This window comes from Dendrobates tinctorius, unplaced genomic scaffold (genome assembly GCF_039654945.1).
Source record: "Dendrobates tinctorius isolate UK_male_01 unplaced genomic scaffold, ASM3965494v1 ptg000078l, whole genome shotgun sequence".
NCBI lineage: Eukaryota > Metazoa > Chordata > Amphibia > Anura > Dendrobatidae > Dendrobates > Dendrobates tinctorius.
The window spans coordinates 7,243,963-7,267,683 of NW_027361746.1; the positions used below are offsets into that span (position 1 = coordinate 7,243,963).

Below are 23,721 nucleotides of genomic sequence, written 5' to 3' on the forward strand. Positions count from 1 at the left end.
AACCAAATATATATATATAACAGATAGGAGAAAGAACAACTGAGAGATATACTGCACCAAATATCAGACGCTCCAAAACCACCACTGCTGACCGGTATTGCTAGCACTAGGCAAAAGCTATAGTCGGCGACGCCCATAGTCAGGACGGACTATTTAAAGACCAAGGGCGTGGCCCAGCCCTCAGCCAGCATGACAACCTGGTTAACCCTATCCCGACTGGAACAGAATACCCAACAAAGTCCCTGAGCATACTGTAGTGGAATAGGGTATTACCGCTGTCTGCCGGACACCCTGGTGTGAACAGTGTCCGACATGACAATACTGTAGTGGAACAGGGTATTACCGCTGTCTGCCGGACACCCTGGTGTGAACAGTGTCCGACATGACAGTTACCTCATCACGCTACCTACATCAATGCAGAGAAACGTGGAGGAGGACAAGCCAGAGCCTGGAGCAGGTAAGCACTCACAGAGCCAAAGAGACAGAGGGGGAAAGTTGGAGGTATGGAGAACATGGGGCCATGCTGTATGGAGAACATGGGTATACTGAATGGAGAATATCAGGAGTGGCTTGGTATGTAGAACATGAGAAGTATGGGGGCTCAGTATGCAGAACATGGGGGGAGAGTGACTTGGTATGGAAAGCATTTGAGTACTGTATGGAGAACATGAAGCGTAGCTGTGTACGGAGAACATGGGACAGGGTGCTTGGTATGGAGAATAGAGTAGCATTGGGGAGGGGCTTGGCAGGTAGAACATTGGGGAGGTGGTCTCAGTATGGAGAACATGAGGGGTACTCTGTATGGAGAACACGGGGGTCTCTCTACAGAGAACATGTGGATGAGGGGGACTTGGTATGGAGAACATGAGGGGTGGCTCTGTATGGAGAACATAGGATGGCTCTGTATGGTGAACATGGGGGGCTCTGTATGGAGAGCAATGGGGGGAATTGGTGTGGAGAGCATGGGGGTGGACTCCATATGGGGAACATGGGGTAGGACGCGGTATGAAGAACATGGGAAGGTTACTGTAGGTTACCACTGGAAAGGCACCAACATCTGAGGTAAGTATAACTGTTATTATTTTTCGGGAGCAAACATTGTGATTGAGAATTGGCTGTCTGAGTAGTATATAACCCATTTAAGTAAAGCCTTCTTCACATGAATTGATTCTCTCTCTTTGAAGTTCTTGATAATTCAATAAATTGTTGATTTAAAAGCAGCAATGTAAAGCCCTTTTGATGCAAAGCAATGATGACTGCAGGTGTTTGCATGAAGGTAACCATGGATAATAGAAGACCATCATTTCAAATAGCAGCCCCCTTTTAAAGGGAATCTGTCACCTATTTTTTCGAGTATCAGCTGCCGGCACCGCCATCAGGGGCTTATCTACAGCATTCCATAATAAGCCCCCGATGTAACCTGAAAGATAAGAAAAATGAGTTATATTATACTCACTCAGGGGCGGTCCGGGTCCGGTTTTGGTTTGATGGGTGTCGCGGTCCGGGCCGGCGCCTCCCATCTTCTAATGATTTCCTCTTCTTTGCTTCCCGTCGCGGCTCCAGAAGCAGGCGCTCTCTGCTCTGCCCAGAGAAGGGTCAGAGCGGTCCACTGCCTGCGCACTGCAGTACTCTCAACAGGGCAGAGCAATGTGCCTGCGCAGGAGCCGGGACAGGAAGCAAAGAAGAGGACGTCATCGTTAGAAGATGGGAGGCATTGGACCGGACCGCGACACCCATCGGACCAAAACTGGACCCGGACCGCCCCGGGTGAGTATAATATAACTAGTTTTTCTTCTCTTTCAGGTTACATCGGGGGCTTATCTACAGCATTACAGAATGCTGTAGATAAGCCCCTGATGGCGGTGCCGGCAGCTGATACTCGAAAAAATAGGTGACAGATTCCCTTTAAAGCAACCACAATTTAATCAACATGACAGAGTGATATCAGCTGATGTCCTCATTAATACTTTATCCTGAAATATGAAGATCAGTAAAATAATGTAGAAGCTCTAGCTCTGAAATTCTGTGGAAACAAGATTTTGAAAATAAAATTTCCTGGAAAGGAATGTCTTTGTACTTTGTTGCAATTCATCTCACCACTTTTCATAACAATCTAGAGTTAATGGAAATTGACACAAAAAATCTAAAAAAGCTGAAGCAGCATCCTTAGTAAAAAACAAAATTTATGTCACTCTGAAAACTTTTGGCTATGATGGTACCAACGTAAAATTTTAGTAAAAAAGATGTGCTAAAAAAATTGTTTTCGCACTTAAAGGGCTCGATCACACTATCGTACAGCATCCAATGATTCTCTCATGCGAGAGAATTGGATGATACATATGATACATGCTCAAACTGCTGCAAATGTCAGCCTAGAGTCATTGGATCACAGTTGCAGAGAAGGTGAAGAACATAATTTCTAGATCTTCTCCATTCTGACATCTGAGTGCAGTCCAATGTTTTGTACGCACACATAGTCTTATATGAGTATACTCGGTCCGATATACGCTGTCAAATGCAGCATGCAGTGACTTTTTCATGCTGACATGGCATGAGTAAAAAAAACGCTATACAGCACTGCTCAATGGTGTAACACTGGAGTAAGTTCTATCCTATGAAACATTGGATAGCATTTGTCTCAGTTGTACGCTGGCTACTCGCCATTCTAAGCGAGCCCTATATGTGTGAAACTTGGGGAATTCTCTTTTGTATTTTTTAAAAAAAAACATGTATTCCTCCTTTCATAAAAAGGATTGCATAAAAAATACAAAAACATGTGACAATCAAGCACACCATCTCCGACTGACAGTGATATTTTTTATTTTTATAATAAATATTGTGCTGGCTTAGTGTTGCTTAGTAGTGCATTAAAGGGGTTGTGCAGTATAAAATAACAAGTTTGCAGTCATTCTATGTGACTGCAGACTTGTCAATCCCCGCATTGCATCACTGTGTGCGAGGATTCACTGGTGTAAGAGCCGGGAACAGCCATCATGTGACCTCAAGTATGTAATATGCTTACTCACAGGAGCAACGGTTAGCCAAATAACACCTATAGATAATGTATAAATTTCCCCATTCAAAATTTCCAATTCAAAATGTAATGGGAGAATCCATGTCTCTATATGAATATACCCAGCTTAATGATTTTAAGAGACAAAAAAATCATAACATGTCCAAAAAAATTTGAGATTGTAAAGATTGGCACCAAATATAAAATGAGGCAAAAAATATATAGAGCAATTGGGTATAGATGCAAAACTATTTAAGTCCTTGTGTCTTAACCCCTTCACCACCAAGGGTGGTTTGCACGTTAACTACCAGGCCAATTTTTACAATTCTGACCACTGTCCCTTTATGAGGTCATAACTCTGAAACGCTTCCGTGGATTCCGGTGATTCTGACACTGTTTTCTCGTGACATATTGTACTTCATGTTAGTGGTAAAATTTCATTCATATAACTTGCGTTTATTTATGAGAAAAATGGAAATTTGGCGAAAATTTTGAAAATTCTGCAATTTTCCAACTTTGAATTTTTATGCCCTTAAATCACAGAGATATGGCACACAAAAAAGTTAATAAGTAACATTTGCCACATGTTTACTTTACATCAGCACAATTTTGGAACCAAAATTTTTATTTGTTAGTAAGATATAAGGGTTAAAAGTTGACCAGCGATCTCTGATTTTTGCAACACCATTTTATTTTTACGGACCACATCACATTTGAAGCCACTTTGAGGGGTCTATATGATGGAAAATACCCAAAAGTGACACCATTCTAAAAACTGCACCCCTTAAGGTGCTTAAAACCACATTCAAGGAGTTTATTAACCCTTCAGGTGCGTCACAGGAATTTTTTGAATATTTTAAAAAAATTAACATTTAACTTTTTTTCACAAAAAAAATTACTTCAGGTTCAATTTTTTTTATTTTACCAAGTGTAACAGGAGAAATTGGACTGCAAAAATTATTGTGCAATTTGTCCTGAGCACGCTGATACCTGATATGTGGGGGGAACCACTGTTTCGGCGCATGGCAGAGCTCAGAAGGGAAGGAGCGCCGTTTGACTTTTTCAATGCAAAATTGGCTGGAATTCTGATCGGACGCCTTGTCACGTTAGGAGAGCCCCTGATGTACCTAAACAGTGGAAACCCCCCACAAGTGACCCCATTTTTGAAACTAGACCCCCTAAGGAACTTATCTAGATATGTGGTGAGAACTTTGAACCCACAAGGGCTTCACAGAAGTTTATAATGTACAGCGGTACAATTAAAAAATCATATTTTTTCCAAAAAATGATCTTTTCACCCCCAATTTTTATTTTCCCAAGGGTAACAGGACCCTAAAAGTTATTGTGCAATTTGTCCTGAGTACGCTGATACCCCATATGTGGGTGTAAATGACTATTTGGGCACATGGCAGAGCTCGGAAGGCAAGCAGCGCCATTTGACTTTTTTGGCTGGAATTGAGATCGGACACCATGTCGCGTTTGGAAAGCCCCTGATGTACCAAAACAGTGGAAACCCCCCACAAATGACCCCATTTTGGAAACTAGACCCCCCAAGGAACTTATCTAGATGTGTGGTGAGAACTTTGAACCCCCAAGTGCTTCACAGAAGTTTATAACGCCCAGGCGTGAAAATAACAAAAAATTTTTTTTCCACAAAAATGATATTTTTGCCCCAAAATTTTTAATTTCCTAAGGGCAACAGGAGAAATAGGACCCCAAAAGTTGTTTTGCAAATTGTCCTGAGTAGGCTGATACCCCATATGACGGGGTAAAACACTGTTTGGGTGCATGGCAGAGCTTGGAAGGGAAGGAGCACCATTTGACTTTTTCAACGCAGAATTGGCTGGAATTGAGATCAGATGCCATGTTGCGTTTGGAGAGCACCTGATGTGCGCAAATAGTGGAAACCCCCAATTCTAACCCTAACTCTAACCCCAGCCCTAACCCTAATGGGAAAATGGAAATAAATACATTTTTTAAATTTTATTATTTTTCCCTAACTAAGGGGGTGATAACGGGGGGTTTGATTTACTATTTATGGCGGTTTTATGTTTGACAGCTGTCGCACGCTAAAAGACGCTTTTTATTGTAAAAATAGTTTTTGCATCACCACATATTGAGAGCTATAATTTTTCCATATTTTGACCCACCGAGTCATGTGAGGTCTTATTTTTTGCGGGACGAGTTGACGCTTTTATTGGTATCATGTTCGGGCATGTGACATTTTTTGATCGCTTTTTATTTCGTTTTTTGGGACGCAGAATTTACAAAAACCAGCGTTTCATGAATTTCTTTTGGGTGGTGGGTTTACGCCATTCTGGGTGCGGTAAAATTTATAAGGCGGTTTTATTCTTCGGGTCAGTACGGTTACAGCGATACCTCATTTAGGTCGTTTTTTTATGTTTTGGCGCTTTTATGCAATGAAAACAATTTTATATAAAAAATAATTATTTTTGCATCACTTTATTCTGCGAGCTATAACTTTTTTATTTTTTCGCTGATGATGCTGTATGGTGGCTCGTTTTTTGCGGGACAAGATGACGTTTTCAGCGGTACCATGGATATTTATATGCATCTTTTTGATCGCGCGTTATTGCACTTTTTGTTCGGCGGTATGATAATAAATCATTATTTTTTGCTTCGTTTTTTATTTTTATTTTTTAAGGGTTTCGCTTAAGGGGTTAACTATTGGGCAGTTTTATAGGGCGGGTCGTTACGGACGCGGCGATACCAAATATGTGTACTTTTATTGTTTTTTTTTTTTTATTTCCAAAAAATTAATTTATTGGGGAATATTTTTCTTTTTTTTAAATTTATTTGGCGATTTTTTTAAAATTATTTTTACACTTTTTTTTTAATTTTTTTTTACTTTATTACAATGTCCCAGGGGGGACATCACTGTCCTGTGACAGATCGCTGATCTGTCACATCACAGATCACTGTGACAGATCAGCGATCTGTCACAGGCACTGCACAGGCTTCCTCATGCCTGCGCTTTGCAGGCACTGAGGAAGCCAGCTTCCTGCAGGCCCCTGGAGGTCCCCGTCGCCATATTGGATCCGGGGACCTGCAGGAAAGGAGTCCCCCGCAGCAGCGCTGCACATTGCGCTGCCGTGGGGGGCTCAGGGAATCAAGGAGGGAGCCCCCTCCCTGCCGATGCTTCCCTTTAACCCCCGGTACACCGCGATCGTGTTTGATCGCGGTGTGCAAGGGGGTAACGTGTCGGGGGCGGTCCGTGACCGCCCCTGACACATTGTGCCGGGTGTCAGCTATCATAATTAGCTGACACTCGGCCGCGATCAGCGGCGCTCACCACGTGGGCGCCGCTGATCGCGATGACGTAATATTCCGTCCATGGTAATTAGGTCCATGGTCACATGGACGGAATATTACGTCAATTGTAGGTAAGGGGTTAATACAGGCACCTAACGCCATAATGCATGAATAAAGGCACAAAAATAACACATTTAAAGTATAGAATATACATGCTCAGGTCAGATAAGACCTTCCTAATAGCCCCATAATGTGATGGTTTGTAGGATACATTACCAATCAAAGAGCTGTAACCTAAATAGGCATGCTCACAGAAGGACATGAACTGCAATCATTAAGGAGCAAGGCAAATAACTGGCTCCTGTAAGCCCGACGTGTATCGTCACTGCTGTGACTTCATCTCTGCAGTAACGATATATACATATATATATATATATATATATATATATATATGTCTTTATATTTCATAGAGAGATAGAAGAATAGCCGGTAATTCAATTGTCGACTTCTGTAAAATCATTACAGGAGCCGACAGAATAGGAGAGATGGATTACATACAGTAAGTCCATATAGAATAGGTTGATATATACATGTCAGTGACAAATACAATTAGTATAGTGTGTGTGCAAAATTCTGCATTTAGTAAAACGAAAAAAGTGGTTTGGTACCGTGTTAGCCAGTAGAAAAGATATATAAAGTGCTCTCAGTGAGAGAAACAAAATAGGAATCTTGTGGGTATGATAACTTTTAATGGCTAACAAATAATAGTAAATGATGTTACAAAGCAAGCTTTCGGGACTGCTTATGTCCCTTCATCATACCTTTTAATGGCTAACAAATTGTTAGGCGTCGGGTTCCTGCAGCGGTTCAACAGGAATCCAGAGCCTCACATTCTGCGGTCTAGCATTGTCTATCAACCGCAGAGGAGATTGCGCAGCAATCCCGGCTTCCCAGACGCTCTGCCCCGACCTGCTCTGTGGGATTGGCTATTGTTGCCACCTTTGGGTCAGCAATGGCAATGCAGGCTGCTCAGCAGCAAATCGCCCCAGAGGCTAAGTTCCTCTGTAGCTCTACTGAGCATGCTCATGAGACGATCTCCCATTGGAGATTGGGGGTCATGTGCTCAGGTCCTTCTCCTGTTCTGATTGGTCCATCTCAGAGATCTGGAAGGTCCCGGAAGCGCATGGCTATAAAAGACCCGCATGGCCGCTTGGCCATGCGCTAGTATAGTCTCTAGTTGCTACTGTGTGAATGATGATGGATGCATGAACCTGCGAATGACTCATTAAGATCCCCTCCCTCTGATATTACGAGCGTGTACAGGGACTTAGCTATAGAGTCAGCGCCAGCCAGTGGCAAGCTACAAGCCACTACAGCATCCTAGACAGTGCTAGCTTCCGACAGTGTGCCTGCTTCCGGGCATTGTCGACCAGCGGCAGTGTCTGTTGCCGCGCTGCAGTCTGCAGCTCCCCTTGGCGTCCGCAGTTGCGACAGCGCCCACATGGTAGGTATAAACGGACGCTGACCCTCTGCCTAGGGCCCAGCTCCTGTGACCATATACCGTGCGTGCACTTCTCTGAGACCTGTGACGCTAACAGGCTCAGTCTTTTTGTGTTTTGCGCTTAATGCATCTCTGTGAGTAAACAGAGATCGCTCAGTGCACCTGGGTGACGTTCAACCCGCGTGTGTTATACTGCCATATTGTACGTCCGCCATTAGCTAGCAGCAGTGTTAACACCTTCTGCACGGTGGACCCCGGGCGGCGAACGCCCTTTATGTTATTTTATATTTAGCGTGTTCCGCCGTCCCTAACACAAATAATAGTAAATGATGTTACAAAGCAAGCTTTCGGGACTGCTTACGTCCCTTCATCAGGCTGATATAACAAAATATTTGAAAAAACCTTATTTATATACAGTTTAAAGCACATGCTGGTGTGATACATGGACATTTCAATAAACAAATACTTCGGATAATGATGTTTCTTAAGGCCCTTTTACATTTAGCGATGCACCAGCGATCCAACCAGCGATCCGACCCGGTCAGGATCGCTGGTGCATCGCTAAATGATCGCCAGTGAACTTTCATACAGAAAGATCTCACAGCGATGCAGCAGCGACGCAGCTCACGATACTTACCATTCACACACAGCGATCCTGCGTCCTCCCGCCTGCGTCCACGCGTCGCTGGACGTCACAGCAGGAAGTCTCAGCAGGAAGCGCCCGACGAGAAATGGAGCCGGACATTCTCGCGCGATCAGCGATGGACAGCGGGGGAGCCGGTCGCTGGTAAGTATCACACATAGCGATATCGCTAGCAATATCGCTATAACGTCACAAAACCGGTGACGTTTTAGCGATATTGCTAGCGATATTGCTTAGTGTAAAACCCCCTTTAGATTGGGAGAACTTTCACACCACCTATCTAATCTTACCTAATTAAGGATTCTCTCTTCAAGCTCAGTATTTGTTTATTGAAATGTCCATGTATCACACCAGCATGTGCTTTAAACCCTATATAAATAAGGTTTCTTCAAATATTTTGTGCTTGCTTTATAACAACATTCACTATTATTTGTTAGCCATTAAAAGGTATCATACCCACAAGATTCCTATTTTGTTTCTCTCACTGAGAATACTTTATATATGCAAAATTCTGGACATATATTTAATGAGTAAATTATTATTTTATGGAAAAAAATGGTGTGGGGTTCCCCTATAATTAATAGCCAGCAATGACTATGCAGATACCTGAGGGCTGATGTTAATAGCCAAGAAACAGGCCATGGATCCTGCCCCCCCCCCCTCCCGGCTAAAAACATCAGCTAATAACAATAAACTTGGCACTCAATTTGTGAAAAAAGAAGGTTCCATTTATTATTGCATCCAGACAAAATTGCTGTCATTAAACGCTTTCGGTCCGCCACTGGACCTTCATCACAGTAGTCTTTAAATCGGTACTAGAACATACGTAAAGTAAAAGAAACATGAGATCAAATTATATGTCATATAATGCTTGCATTCAAAAAGATTTAAACAAAACATGATTATTTTATGTCAAGAGAGTAGGCAACTAGAGTGTGACAATGGCTATGGAAACCATATCCTATAATGTGTGAAATACAAGAGTTCACAAGAAATATCTATTTGTATATTGTAGCGTTGAGGAAAAATTTAGCAGTGTTGAAAAGCGTGAAAAAAGTGAAAAACAGGTCTCCATAACTGTAATAATGGAAATATGTGCTTCCATAGTGATACTGTTTAGGAAAGGAGGTCCTTGGGCACCTGGTTCAAAGAATGGACATACACTAGAAATACTTCTAGGGCAGCTAAGGGATAGACGCCTGAGAAATGAAAATTATAAGCACTAATGACATTGCCCAGTGAAACAAGATGCGATCAAATAGAGATACTTTCGTGCTAATGTGTTAGGTGAAACAAAATCTATGCTCTTTACTCTAAAAATATGTCAGGAGCCACAAGGTTACCTATGTTTACATGTGTGTATATATATATATATATATATATATATATATATCTTTAGGAAGGCTTATTATTTTAAAGGAAGGCATAATATCTTTTAAGAAAATGGATATTGGTGTCCCCATATTTTACCCACATTTTACCTGGATGCTGTGGAAAGGTATATATGAAGATAGCGTGTCTGTTGCCTGCGCTATGGTTGTGCGCTGGATATATAATATAAGACAGAATATCCACTGTTAGTGACTATGTACATGGGTAAGGCTAGAGCCTCCTCCCCTTGCTTTACCTGTATGTAGTGGTCCGTGTGCCTGCGGCGTGTGTTTACCACCACTGTGGATGGACGCTGTGTCAGGATAGCGCTACCAGGTTTAAGTCCCGGCAGGGTACGCGTCATGAGTTGAAACTGCGTCATCGCGGTCATGTGATTATGTGTATCCCGGGCGCGCATGCACAGTGGATATCTATGTTTGTTTACATGAAACACAAGGAAGAACGGCACGTCCTAGGTGTAATGGGGCATAGAAGATATGTATGGACAATATAGAGTCACTGCACACGCTGGTTATGCTTATTGTGAAATAAATTTATTGCTTGACGGTGAAGAAGCGACATCTGACGTTTCGGCCACATCGGCCTTTATCACAAAAGTCACCAGTAATCCTGATTCCTGATGAGGTGGTGGACTGGTAAGTATGCCAGAGAGTTATTGGTGGCGCAGTGGGGGAAGTAGGCACAGCCGTGCCACAGCGGAATATGGGCTGAATTAACCGCTCTGTGTGCCTCTACTATCCTATGTTTGCTATAATATAAACATAAGTGTATAAACAATTCATATCATTCAATTATTTTTGGGAAGGTAGTTATTATGCACAGGAGATATTAGATTAGTATATGTAATTACTTGGAGAAATGTTATGGAGTAGCAGTCAAATAAGTGTAAGGTATATACTCTACCATATACACACAGGGGTGCCCAGTGGATGATAGAAGAGAGGAATCAGCGATCCTATTGGAGGAGAGAAATATTATTTACAATACAATAGTATCAGAACATCGAGAATGAGATAGACATCCAAAATTAATGAATTGTTGTTCTACAGTCTCATTTGTCCACATGATCACATTTACAAGAAACTGGATGTATCGTAGTTTCTATTGAGCCCCTTCGGCTCAAAAGTCTGCAAAGTGAATATACAGTACACTTCTCTCCTTTTGAGGATCTTTATCTTGTTTTGACCTCTCCTGCTTGGGTCAATCTGCTCCAAAACTTGAAACCTAAGGGCCCCGTCACACACAGCGAGATCGCTGATTTTGTGACGCCACAGCGATCTCGCCAGCGACATCGCTGTGTGTGATATCTATCAGCGACTGGCCCCCCTGCCAGGTATCGCTGATCGCGCTTGAACGTCCTGGGCCATTTTTGATCATTGGTCTCCCGCTGGCCAGCGTGCATCGCTGCGTGTGACAGCGAGAGACCAGCGATCAGTGATGCTGGGAGCTGATTTCCAATGTAAACAGCGGGTATCTAAGAGCCGCGCGGCTCTTAGATACCCACTGTTTACCTTAGATACCAGCTTGCTCGCTGGTCCTGATCTCTGGTGGGTCTGTCGATGTGACAGCTCACCAGCAATCAGCTAACTATGTCCCAGCGATCCCATCCATGTCGGATTGTTGGTGGGATCGCTGGGACATTGATGCGTGTAATGGGGCCTTAATTTGTGCTATGTTGTGGCTTTTCTCATGGAAATGGTAAGGGAGGGGAAGGTGAACTTTCTTACATCTAATATTGGATTTGTGTTGGGATAGTCTATCCCTTACCGCTTGTGTTGTTTCCCCCACGTAGGGTAAGCCACATGGACATTTGATTAGATAAACCACATATGTGGATTCATATGTAAAGAATCCCTTTACAGGAATCCCTTGTCCTGTTTGGGGGTGGAAAGTTTTATGGCCTTTTTGAACATTGTTACACTGCAAACAGCTAAGACAGGGGAAGATGCCTTGTCTCTGTGTTTGCAAAAAGTTTGTTTCGGTACTAGTATTTTTGAGCCCACGTCCGCTCTAACTAGTTTGTCCCTCAAGTTTGTGGGTCGGCGATAACAGGGGAGGAATGGCTGTTGAAATTCTGGAATGTCCGGGTAACTTTTAGATAGGATGTTCCAATGTCTATTAATAGTGGCTTGTACTCGCTTAGAATATGGATGAAAGGTATTGACAAACGGTGTCCGTTTATTACTATTCCTAACCCTTGAAATCGTTATATAATATATTATAATGCTTATAATTTGAAGGGATAACTCCTATCAATAAATTTCTTCTCCATATCTCCCAATCTCTGTTTTCTCATATTCTCATCTGAGACTATTTTCTCAACCCTCTGAAACTGGGACCTGGGATGGAATTTTTAACTGCGGGGGGATGAAAACGATTGTCGTGCAAAAGACAGTTTCTGTCCCTTGGTTTAGTAAATAGATCAATAGAAAGCTCACCTTCCCTGTTTTTACAAACCATTGTGTCCAAGAAACTTATATTCTCTGTATTGTACTGTAATGAGAATTTTAATTCGGGCCAAATACTGTTAATATAATCATTGAACTGTAGAAGTGTTTTAATGGGGCCATTCCAAACACAAAATATATCATTGATAAATCTGCGCCAGATTACAGAATGCTGTTGGAACAGATGATGGGTATATACAAATTCTTCCTCAAAAGCTGCCATATAGGCAATTGCATAAGGGGGCGCTACATTAGAGCTCATCGCGGTGCCCTGTTGTTGCATGTAAAAGGTATCCTGAAACATAAAGTAATTTTCCTTAAGGACCAATCCCAATAGATTTGAGCAAAAATGTTTAATCTTCATATCAATGCCCGCTCCAATCAGTAGTCTATCTGTAGCTCTTATCCCTTTCGAAAGTGTGATGGATATATATAAGCTGTTTACATCCCACGTGGAAAGCAGTGAGGAAGGGGAAGGGGGCCCAATGATTTTATTAGTCCTATAAATTCATTTGTATCTAGTAGAAACGATTTGATGATAAAATCTTTTCCAACACCATGGCAAGTGGTGACAAGATAGAGTTTGTTGAGGATAGTACTGGGTGCCCCAGTGGTTTATGGAGCCTCTTATGTATTTTGGGTAAAACATAAAATATTGGTGTAATGGGATCCGATTTCACAAGGAATTCCCTAAGTTTTTTTTATCGAGGGTACCTTCTTTTGAGTGGTAATCCAGAATCGGTTTGATCTTATTGGCTATCAAATTTATGTGATTGTGTGGAATAGTCCTGTAACCCTCTCTGTCATTTAAGGCCCCGTCTCACTAAGCAATCTCGGTAGCGAGATCGCTGCTGAGTCACAACTTTTGTGACGTAACAGCGATCTCACCAGCGAGATCGCTGTGTGTGACAGCGATCAGCGAGCAGCCCCCCTGCCGGTATCGCTGATCGCTGGAAGAAACCTCTGGACATTTCTTTGGTCGCTGGTCTCCCGCTGGCCAGCACGCATCGCTGTGTGTGACAGGCGGGAGACCAGCGATCAGGTGTAAAAAAATAATAAAAAAAATAAAAAATATAGTTATTCTCACCTTCCGACGTCCCGTTCAGCCATCCCGCCTCTCTCCACGCTCCGGTCCCAGTGATCCTTTGCATGAATGACCGCGAGACTTTGTTATCCCGCGAGACCGTGACATCTCGCGGTCATTCATGCAAAGGATCACTGGGACTGGAGCGTGGAGAGAGGCAGGATGGCTGAACGGGACATCGGAAGGTGAGAATAACTATATTTTTTATTTTGATTCTATTTGGCCAGCGATGCCGGGCGCTCGGCATCGCTGTGCTGATCGCTGGTGAAACTGTCTGTGTGACAGCTCACCAGCGATCACATAGCGACTTACTAGCGATCCTGACACCTTGATATCGGTGTCGGGATCGCTGGTAAGTCGCTTAGTGAGACGGGGCCTTAAGTTGTCTGTAAACTTCTTCTAAGTAGTCTGACTTGTCCATTATCACTATCTCCCCTCCCTTATTGGCCGGTTTTATGATTAGGGATTTGTCTGAAGAGAATTTATCCAGAGCTAACCACTCTGGTGTTGTTAGGTTGGTTTGGTAATGGAGGTTCCCCTGATTGACCTCCCAGTTAAAAATGTTGACATCCCTTTCCACCAGAGAGACAAAAGTTTCTACTGGTGGATTACCTTTTGGGGGCATGTATGAACTATGTGTTCGAAGATCTAAAAATGGCAGTTTGGAGAAGGCACCCTTCAAATATCAGGGACCTGGAGCAGTTTGCCAAAGAAGAATGGTCTAAAATTCCAGCAGAGCATTGTAAGAAACTCATTGATGGTTACCGGAAGCGGTTGGTCGCAGTTATTTTGGCTAAAGGTTGTGCAACCAAGTATTAGACTGAGGGTGCCAATACTTTTGTCTGGCCCATTCTTGGAGTTTTGTGTGAAATGATCAATGTTTTGCTTTTTGCTTCATTCTCTTTTGTGTTTTTTCACTTAAGACAAATTAAATGAAGATAATAATACCAAAGAATTTGTGTTTGCAATCATTTTCAGGAAGAAACTGAGTATTATGTGACAGAATTGCAGGGGTGTCAATATTTTCGGCCACAACTGTATATCCATTGATGGACTGCAGCACAAGGGCTGATTAAGGTCATAGTTTTAGTGACACAGGACAGAGCTGCTGACAGGTTCCCTAGGCTGCCATGTATATTCCCAACATCTTCTGAACCCCCCATTCTCAGACCCTGTCCTCCTCAGGCACACACTGATTGTATATAGATGTTTCCCTTTGGCTCTGTATACATATATAAATTGTATAAACACCACTGTGCAGACTTGTAGTTAGAGATGTGGCGACATATGCAACAGACTGCACAGCGTGTAACTAGTATAGAGGTGGATGATGAGGCGTCACCCCGGCGGCAGTGATGAGGACACTCAGGACGGTGTGCGCCATGATTCAGCACTGCCGGGGACTGATGTAACTTCTGCAGCGCGGAGGAAGCGGCTCAGTGCTGCTCCCCGGTACACCGCTCCCCCGACATGCGGCTGTCAGCCCTGCGCCCCCTCCTCGTGCCCGTCTTCTGCGGGATCCTGTCTGTGGCGTCCCCGGGCATCACCTCATACACAGCGGGTGAGTGTCCGCCGCACCGGCCGCAGCGCCGTGTCCTTGGTCAGAGGTCAGAGCCGAGGGCGCGGGGTGAGGCAGTGTGGGGACCGGGGAGAAGACCGAGGAGCAGGCCGGGAATACACTGCATGGACCGGAGGAGGAGGAAGAAGGCTTATAGCTATGGAGAATACACCTCTGTCTTCTGTATCTTTATCCATTATCTATCTATCTATTATCTATCTATTTATTATCTATTATCTATCTGTTATATATCTATTAATCTATTTATTATCTATATCTATGCAATTATCTATCTATCATCCTTCTATTAATCTATTATCTATCTTTCTATCTATTATCTATTTATCTATCTATCTATCTATTATCTATCATCTATCTATCTATCATCCTTCTATTAATCTATTATCTATCTTTCTATCTATCTATCTATCTATCTATCTATCTATGTAGGAATATGAAAAGTACTGTCCACTAACATTCTTTCAGAATCGGATCCCATGGCCGGTGGATGCCGCATTCATGGAGCTTGTTTCTTTAGCATCTCCGCTTTGTGACTGGTTTGGGTTCAGAGCTGGAAGGACGGACACCTCTGTAGGGGATCAGGTCTGTGTGTAGGAGATGTTAGAGGTCAGATACTGGTTTCTTTCTACAGGCAGCCCACCCGCCATCACAGTGTAAATCTTACTGCTCAGTATCACACTGGGGTCCGTGGCCGAGCACAGGTCCACCCTGCCTCTATATACATTATGTGCATTTCATGTCCTTTTCCTTTTAAGTTGTGTTGGAACCTTAAGGGCATGTCACAGAGATATCGCTAGCAATATCGCTATAACTTGTGACATTATAGCGATATTACTAGCGACATCGCTGTGTGTGATACTTACCTACGACCGCTCCCCCGCTGGTTATCGCTGATCGCACAAGAACAGACTGGACTGTTTCTCGTCGTCAGCTTCCTGCGGCGCTTCCTGTGGAGAGACGAGCGACGCGTGGAGCCGGGCGGGAGGACGCAGGATCGCCGGGTGTGACAGGTAAGTAGCGACCCCCAGCGATGTCGCTGGTGAGATCTGCCTGTGTGACAGCTCACTAGCGACCACTTAGCGATGTACCAGCGATCCTGACCGCGTCATATCGCTGGTCGGGATCGCTGGTACATCGCTAAGTGTGACAGTACCTTTTGGCTGTGTGCACACATAAGTGTTTTTTTTGCGTTTTTTAAACGTTTTTACCGGCAAAATCGCTTACAGGAAGCATTCCATTCATTTTAATGAATTCTGCACTATTTGTGCGGATTAATTTTGTGGAGAAATACGTATTTCTAGCTATTTTCTATGAGACTGGGGACGCGCAGAAAAAAACGCTAAAATACGCACTTTTTTTGCGCAAAAACGCACGGAAAAAACGCGCATTTTATGGGAAGGAGTCCAGTTTTCTGTCAGGAATTTTCTGCATACGTGTGCACATACCCTTAATGTTATTACTACAAACACAAGGGGTCCTGTTCCTGTATTATTAGGGGTTTATTATCAGAAACAAGCTGTGCCCGTTGGAAAATCTTCCAGTTTTATGTTGATTTGGTCTAAAAATTCAACTAATGTGATCATTCTTTTCCCTGAAATTATCTTTAGGGGTAGCTTTCGGAGGCCCCTATACAAATTTAATGACCAAAAGCAGGTTTTGAAATTTGTAGGTTTGGCAGATTTTATTCAAATATTATTATTATATATTTTAGAGCACCATTGATTCCATAGTGCTGTACATGAGAATCCATGGGAGCCTTGATCCCTTCGCTCTCAAATTACATATATACAGTGGCTAACAAAGTGGCATTTTTTGTGTTTTGCTACCTAACAAATTGGAATTTTGCTTGTGTTTTTTTGAGAATTTATATCGGTTCATGTAAAGAACATATGCCTACAACTGTGAACATTAGGTTTTCGTTTTATTGTGAAGAAAACAACAAATAGGACAAAGTAACTGAAAACTTCACAGTGCATAACTATTCACCCCCCTAAAGTCAGTACTTTCTAGAGCCTTCTTTTGCAGCATTTACAGCTGCAAGTCGCTTTGGATAAGTCTCTATAAGTTTTCCACATTTTGCAATTGGGATTTTTGCCCATTCCTAAAGGCAAACCTGCTCCAACTCCATCAAGTTAGAAAGTTTCCTCTGGTGAACAGCAATCTTCAAGTCTGGCCACAAATTCTCAAATGGATTCAGATCTGGGCTTTGACTTGGCCACTCCAGAACATTTACACGTTTCCCCTGAAATCATTCGAGTGCTGCTTTAGCAATATGCTTTGGGGCATTGTCTTGTTGGAAGGTGAATCTCTGTCCCAGTCTCAAATCACTGACAGACTGAAACAGGTTTTGCTCTAGAATATCCCTGCATTTCGCACCATCCATCTACTTCTCGAATCGGACCATTTTCCCTGTCTCTGCTGCAGAAAAACATCTCCACATCATGATGCTGCCACCACCATGTTTCACTGTGGGAATGGTGTTCTCGCTGTGATGAGCTGTGCTGGTTTGATGCCAGGCATAGCGTTTACATTAAAGACCAAAAAGTTAAATTTTGGTCTCATCTCATCTCATAAATTTGCAGAGTCTCCCACATGTCTTTTGGCAAATTCAAAACGAGCCTTACAAAGTAAAGGCCGACTTTTCCATAAAGGCCACCTTTATGGAATGTAGGGATATTGTGGTCATATAAACAGATACTCCAGTCTCTGCTTGGACACTCTGCAATTCCTTCAGGGTTACCTTTGGTCTCTCTGCTGCCTCTCTGATCTATCTGATCTTGTTGCCCTCCTTGCCTGCTCTCAGCATTTTGGTGAGCGTCGCTCTTTTGGCAGGTGTGTTATGGTACCATGTTCTTTCATTGGATAATAATGAATTTGATGGTGCTCTGGGGTATCATCCAAGATTGGGGTATTTTTTATTACCCATCCCTGACTCGTTCTTCTCAACGACCTTGTTACTGACTTCTTTGGAGATCTCCTGGGTCTCCATGGTGTAATTTGGTTAGTGGTACCTCTTGTTAATGGTATTCCCTCTGTGGTCTTTCAGAAAAGGTAAAGTGTATCTACTGACAGACCATGTGACATTTAGATTGCACGCAGGAAGACGTCCTGTCACTAAGCATGTGACTTATGAAATGTAATTGCTTGCACCAGACATTTTTAGGGGCTTCATAGTAAAAGGGGTGAATACATATGCACATGCCAATTTTTAGTTATTTGATCCCATAAATGTAATTTATTCCTATATTTTTCTCACGTCACTTCACCAATTTAGACTATTTAATGTTGATAAATCACATACAAATCGCATTACAAAAATATTTAAACACAGCTTGTAATGTTGTATTTTTTGATTTCTTTATTAAAATTATGTAACCCATATAGTAGATGCTGTAAAGAAAAAAAAATCAAAATGCCAAGATTGCTGTTTTTGGTTACCACACCCAAAAATTAAGAAAAAAATATCAAAAGTCTGTATATACCCTTCAATAGCACCATTTAAAACTACAGCTTTGCATGAAATAAGCCTCCATACAGGTCATTAGCAGAGATGGGTGGACACCTGGATCTTCGGGTCCATCGGGTTCGGCTGAACAGTTACAAAAACTTCGGGTTCGGGTACCAGAACAGTACCCGAACCTGGACCCCATTCACTTGAATGAGGGGCCCGAACATCCAGTGTCTGCTACGCTTTGATGTCCATGACAGCGCGGCAAACACCGCTTCTGATCAGCGTGGTAGACATCCCCGCCAGTCAGAGAGCCGCAGTTCCCACGCTGTCAAAAGACAGCGCGAGTGCTCAGCTGTGATCAGAGGTATAAAGTTTACCTCCAGTCACTGATGTCAGCTGATGGGACTACCGATCCCATCATCCGACAACTGCTGCCGCAAATTACAGTCAGAGCAGGAGCATCGGTTGGGAGTATTCATTAGCTGCTCCTTCGCTGTAAATAGATAATTTAAAAAAAAAATGGCGTGGGTTCCCCTGTATTTTTGCTAGCCAGCCAGGCAAAACTCACAGCTGGGGGCTGCAACCCTCAGCTGTCAGCTTCAGCAAGGCTAGTTATCAAGAATAGGAGGGGTCCCCACACTGTTTTTATAATTATTTAAATAAATAATAAAAAGAAAACGGCATGGGGTCCCCCCATTTTTGACAACCAGCCTTGCTAAAGCAGACAGCTGGGGGCTGGTATTCCCAGGCTGGTAAGGGGCCATGGATATTGCCCCGCCAGCCTAAAAATAGCAGCCCGCAGCTGTCCAGAAAAGGCACATCTATTAGATGCACCAATTCTGGCTCTTTGCTCGGCTCTCTGCACTTGCAGTGGTGGCAAGTGAGGTTCATATTTGTGGCGCTCACGCTGTCTTTTGACATGACAAAAAACATTTCATGCACTTGACAGCGCAACAAACACCTGGTGTTCGGGCAGCCAAACCCGAACAGTAATACGGACTTCCTGGTGACGTCCATGTTTGGTGTTCGTGCCCGAAGAGTAGGTGTTCAGTACGGACGACGAACTTTACTGTTCGGGTTCACCCATCTCTAGTCATTAGTCAAAAACAGTTTAAAGAAAGGTAAAGATGTCAGCAAATAGTTGCACATACCATTTATTATTTTACTAAGTTCAACATTATTTTAAAAACTAAAAAAACACTATAGAAGATTTGTGTGATGAACCGCACCTCACAGCCCCACCTGAGGTCACTATTATGTCAGAGGGATCATGCAGTACAGTCTTACCACTTTCACCAGTGAGACGTTTTGCACCCCCTGGTGACCCGTAAGGTCAACTTGACACTGTTTTACACAGACGACTCTCGTTGACACGAGCACATGGAGGCATGAGGAGTGAGAGAGGGTGGCCCACGCAGCTGCTGGCGTGGCACAATGCTCGCTCACACCTTTGACAGACTGAAAGGTACCTTTCACTAGCACTAGTGAAACAGGGCACTGCCAGTCCGGTAGGTCTGCCACCAGTTCCTTGTTAGATTTAAACCTAGTCTGTTAACGGGAATATATTGGGCCACAAACCAGCCAAGGTAGCATGTGAAGTTAAAACGGAAAACACAGACGTGTGGATTCATGGATCAGGATAAAAGAGCAGCTCAAAGATAAATGAGGTATTTAATCGCCTTAAGGGCACACTAGATAATACACTACATACACAATTGACACATATATATACTATGGTCAGGTGTGCAAATACAGGTGGCAGAACAAAAGGTATAAGCAGATGAAACGAAAGTTACCTTGATGTTATAACTAAAATATAGAATTATAAAAAGAGCTTTGACTTTATAAAGGGTCCGTTGCCTGAACACAACTAACCAGTTTTTTTTTCTTATTTTTTCCCATTGCCACCTAAATTTTGTGTGGGGTCCTCTCTCTCTTCTGTACAGTAGAGTGTAAGCTCTTATGGTCCTCTTTCTCGCTCTCTGTCGTGTAGAGTGTAAGCTCTCATGGTCATTTAGTTCCTCTCTCTCTCCTGTAGAGGTTAAGCTCTTATGGTCAGCGGGGTCCTCTCTCTCCTGTAGAGTGTAAGCTTTAACCCCTTCATGACCCAGCCTATTTTGACCTTAATGACCTGGCCATTTTTTGCAATTCTGACCAGTGTCCCTTTATGAGGTAATAACTCAGGAACGCTTCAACGTATCCTAGCGATTCCGAGATTGTTTTTTCGTGACATATTGGGCTTCATGATAGTGGTAAATTTAGGTCGATAATTTTTGCGTTTATTTGTGAAAAAAATGAAAGTTGGCGAAAATTTTGAAAATTTTGCAATTTTCAAATTTTGAATTTTTATTCTGTTAAACCAGAGAGTTATGTGACACAAAATAGTTAATAAATAACATTTCCCACATGTCTACTTTACATCAGCACAATTTTGGAAACAACATTTTTTTTCGTTAGGAAGTTATAAGGGTTAAAAGTTGACCAGCAATTTCTCATTTTTACAACAAAATTTACAAAACCATTTTTTTTAGGGACCACCTCACATTTGAAGTCACTTTGAGGGGTCTAAATGGCAGAAAATACCCAAAAGTGTCACCATTCTAAAAACTGCACCCCTCAAGCTACTCAAAACTACATTCAAGAAGATTATTAACCCTTCAGGTGCTTCACAGGAACTAAAGCAACATGGAATGAAAAAATGGACATTTTAATTTTTCCAACCAAAATTTTATTTTAGCATCAGTTTTTTCATTTTCACATGGGTAACAGGATAAAATGTATCCTAAAATTTGTTGGGCAATTTCTCCTGAGTACACTGATACCTCATATGTGGTCATAAACCACTGTTTGGGCGCACGGCAGGGCTCAGAAGGCAAGGAGCGCCATTTTACTTTTTGAATGTAAAATATGCTTGAATGTTTAGCGGTTGCCATGTCTTGTTTTAAGAGTACCTGTGTGCCTAAACATTGGAGCTCCCCCACAAGTGAGCCCATTTTGGAAACTAGACCCTCCAAGGAACTTATCTAGATGCATAGTATGCACTTTGAACCCCCAGGTGCTTCACAAATTGATCTGTAAAAAAAAAAAAAGTACTTTTTTTTTTTCACAAAAATTTTATTTGGCCTCAGTTTTTTCATTTTCACATGGGCAACAGGATAAAATGGATCCTAAAATTTGTTGGGCAATTTCTCCTGAGTACATCAATATCTCATATGTGGTCATAAACCACTGTTTGGGCGCACCGCAAGGCCCAGAAGGGAAGGAGCGCCTTGTGACTTTTTGATTGGAAAATTAGCTCCAATCGTTAGCGGACACCATGTCGCATTTGGAGAGCCCCTGTGTGCCTAAACATTGGAGCTCCCCCACAAGTGACCCCATTTTGGAAACTAGACCCCCCGAAGGAACTTATCTAGATGTGTGGTGAGCACTTTGAACCCCCAAGTGCTTCACAGAAGTTTATAACGCAGAGCAGTGAAAATAAAAAAATAATTTTTTTTCCTCAAAAATGATTTTTTAGCCCGCTATTTTTTATTTTCGCAAGGGTAACAGGATAAATTGGACCCCAAAAGTTGTTGTCCAGTTTGTCCTGAGTACACTGGTACCCCATATGTGGGGGAAAACCACTGTTTGAGCGCACGGCATGGCTCAGAAGGGAAGGAGCGTCATTTGACTTTTTGAATGGAAAATTAGCTCCAATCGTTAGCGGACACCATGTTGTGTTTGCAGAGCCCCTGTGTGCGTAAACTTTGGAGCTCCCCCACAAATGACCCCATTTTGGAAACTAGACCCCCTAAGGAACTTATCTAGATGCATAGTGAGCACTTTGAACCCCCAGGTGCTACGCAGAAGTTTATAACGCAGAGCCGTTAAAATAAAAATATTTTTTTTCCCCAAAAAAATAAATTTTTAGCCTGCTATTTTTTATTTTCACAAAGGTAACAGGATAAATTGGACCCCAAAAGTTGTTGTCCAGCTTGTCCTGAGTACGCTGGTACCACATAAGTGGGGGGGACCACTGTTTGGGCACACGTTGGGGCTCAGAAGGGAAGTAGTGACGTTTTGAAATGCTGACTTGATGGAATGGTCTGTGGGCGTCATGTTATGTTTGCAGAGCCCCTGATGTACCTAAACAGTGGAAACCCCCCACAAATGACCCCATTTTGGAAACTAGATCACTCAAGAAACTAATATAGATGTGTGGTGAGCACTTTGAACCCCCAAGTGCTTCACAGAAGTTTATAACGCAGAGCCGTGAAAATAAAAAAATATTTTTTTTTCCTCAAAAAATTATTTTTAGTCCACTATTTTTTATTTTCACAAGGGTAACAGGATAAATTGGACCCCAAAAGTTGTTGTCCAGTGTGTCATGAGTACGCTGGTACCCCATAAGTGGGGGGGACCACTGTTTGGGCACACGTTGGGGCTCGGAAGGGAAGTAGTGACGCTTTGAAATGAAGACTTGATGGAATGGTCTGTGGGCGTCATGCTACATTTGCAGAGCCCCTGATGTACCTAAACAGTGGAAACCCCCCACAAGTGACCCCATTTTGGAAACTATATCACCTAAGGAACTAATCTAGATGTGAGGTCAGCACTTTGAACCCCCAAGTGCTTCACAGAAGTTTATAACGCAGAGCTGTGAAAATAAAAAAATATTTTTTTTTCCTCAAAAAGTGATTTTTAGCCCACTATTTTTTATTTTCACAAGGGTAACAGGATAAATTGGACCCCAAAAGTTGTTGTCCAGTTTGTCCTGAGTACGTTGGTTCCCCATATATGGGGGGGGGACCACTGTTTGGGCACACGTTGGGGCTCGGAAGGGAAGTAGTGACGCTTTGAAATGCCGACTTGATGGAATGGTCTGTGGGCGTCATGTTACGTTTGCAGAGCCCCTGATGTACCTAAACAGTGGAAACCCCCCACAAGTGACCCCATTTTGGAAACTAGACCCCCCAAGGAACTTATCTAGATGTGTGGTGAGCACGTTGAACCCCCAAGTGCTTCACAGAAGTTTATAACGCAGAGCTGTGAAAATAAAAAAATATTTTTTTTTCCTCAAAAAGTGATTTTTAGCCCACTATTTTTTATTTTCACACGGGTAACAGGATAAATTGGACCCCCAAAGTTGTTGTGCAATTTTTCCTGAGTACCCTGATACCCCATAAGTGGGGGTACACCACTGTTTGGGCACACGTCGGGGCTCGAAATGGAGGGAGCACCGTTTGACTTTTTGAACGCAAAATTGGCTGGAATAAATGGTGGCTCCATGTCGCGTTTGGAGAGCCCCTGATGTGCCTAAACAGTGGAAACCCCTCAATTCTATCTCCAACCCTAACCC

At 42.8% G+C, this 23,721-nt stretch overlaps 1 protein-coding gene across 1 annotated transcript in view; it reads left to right on the forward strand.

Moving 5' to 3' along the window:
• The first annotated feature begins 14,672 nt into the window (after positions 1–14,672).
• EMB (embigin) overlaps positions 14,673–23,721 on the forward strand; it is a 61,372-nt gene continuing 52,323 nt past the window's right edge. Inside the window, exon 1 of the mRNA XM_073583405.1 lies at positions 14,673–14,914. Coding sequence (XP_073439506.1) covers positions 14,824–14,914 — 91 coding nt within the window. The 5' untranslated portion in view covers positions 14,673–14,823. The remainder of the gene's footprint in view (positions 14,915–23,721) is intronic.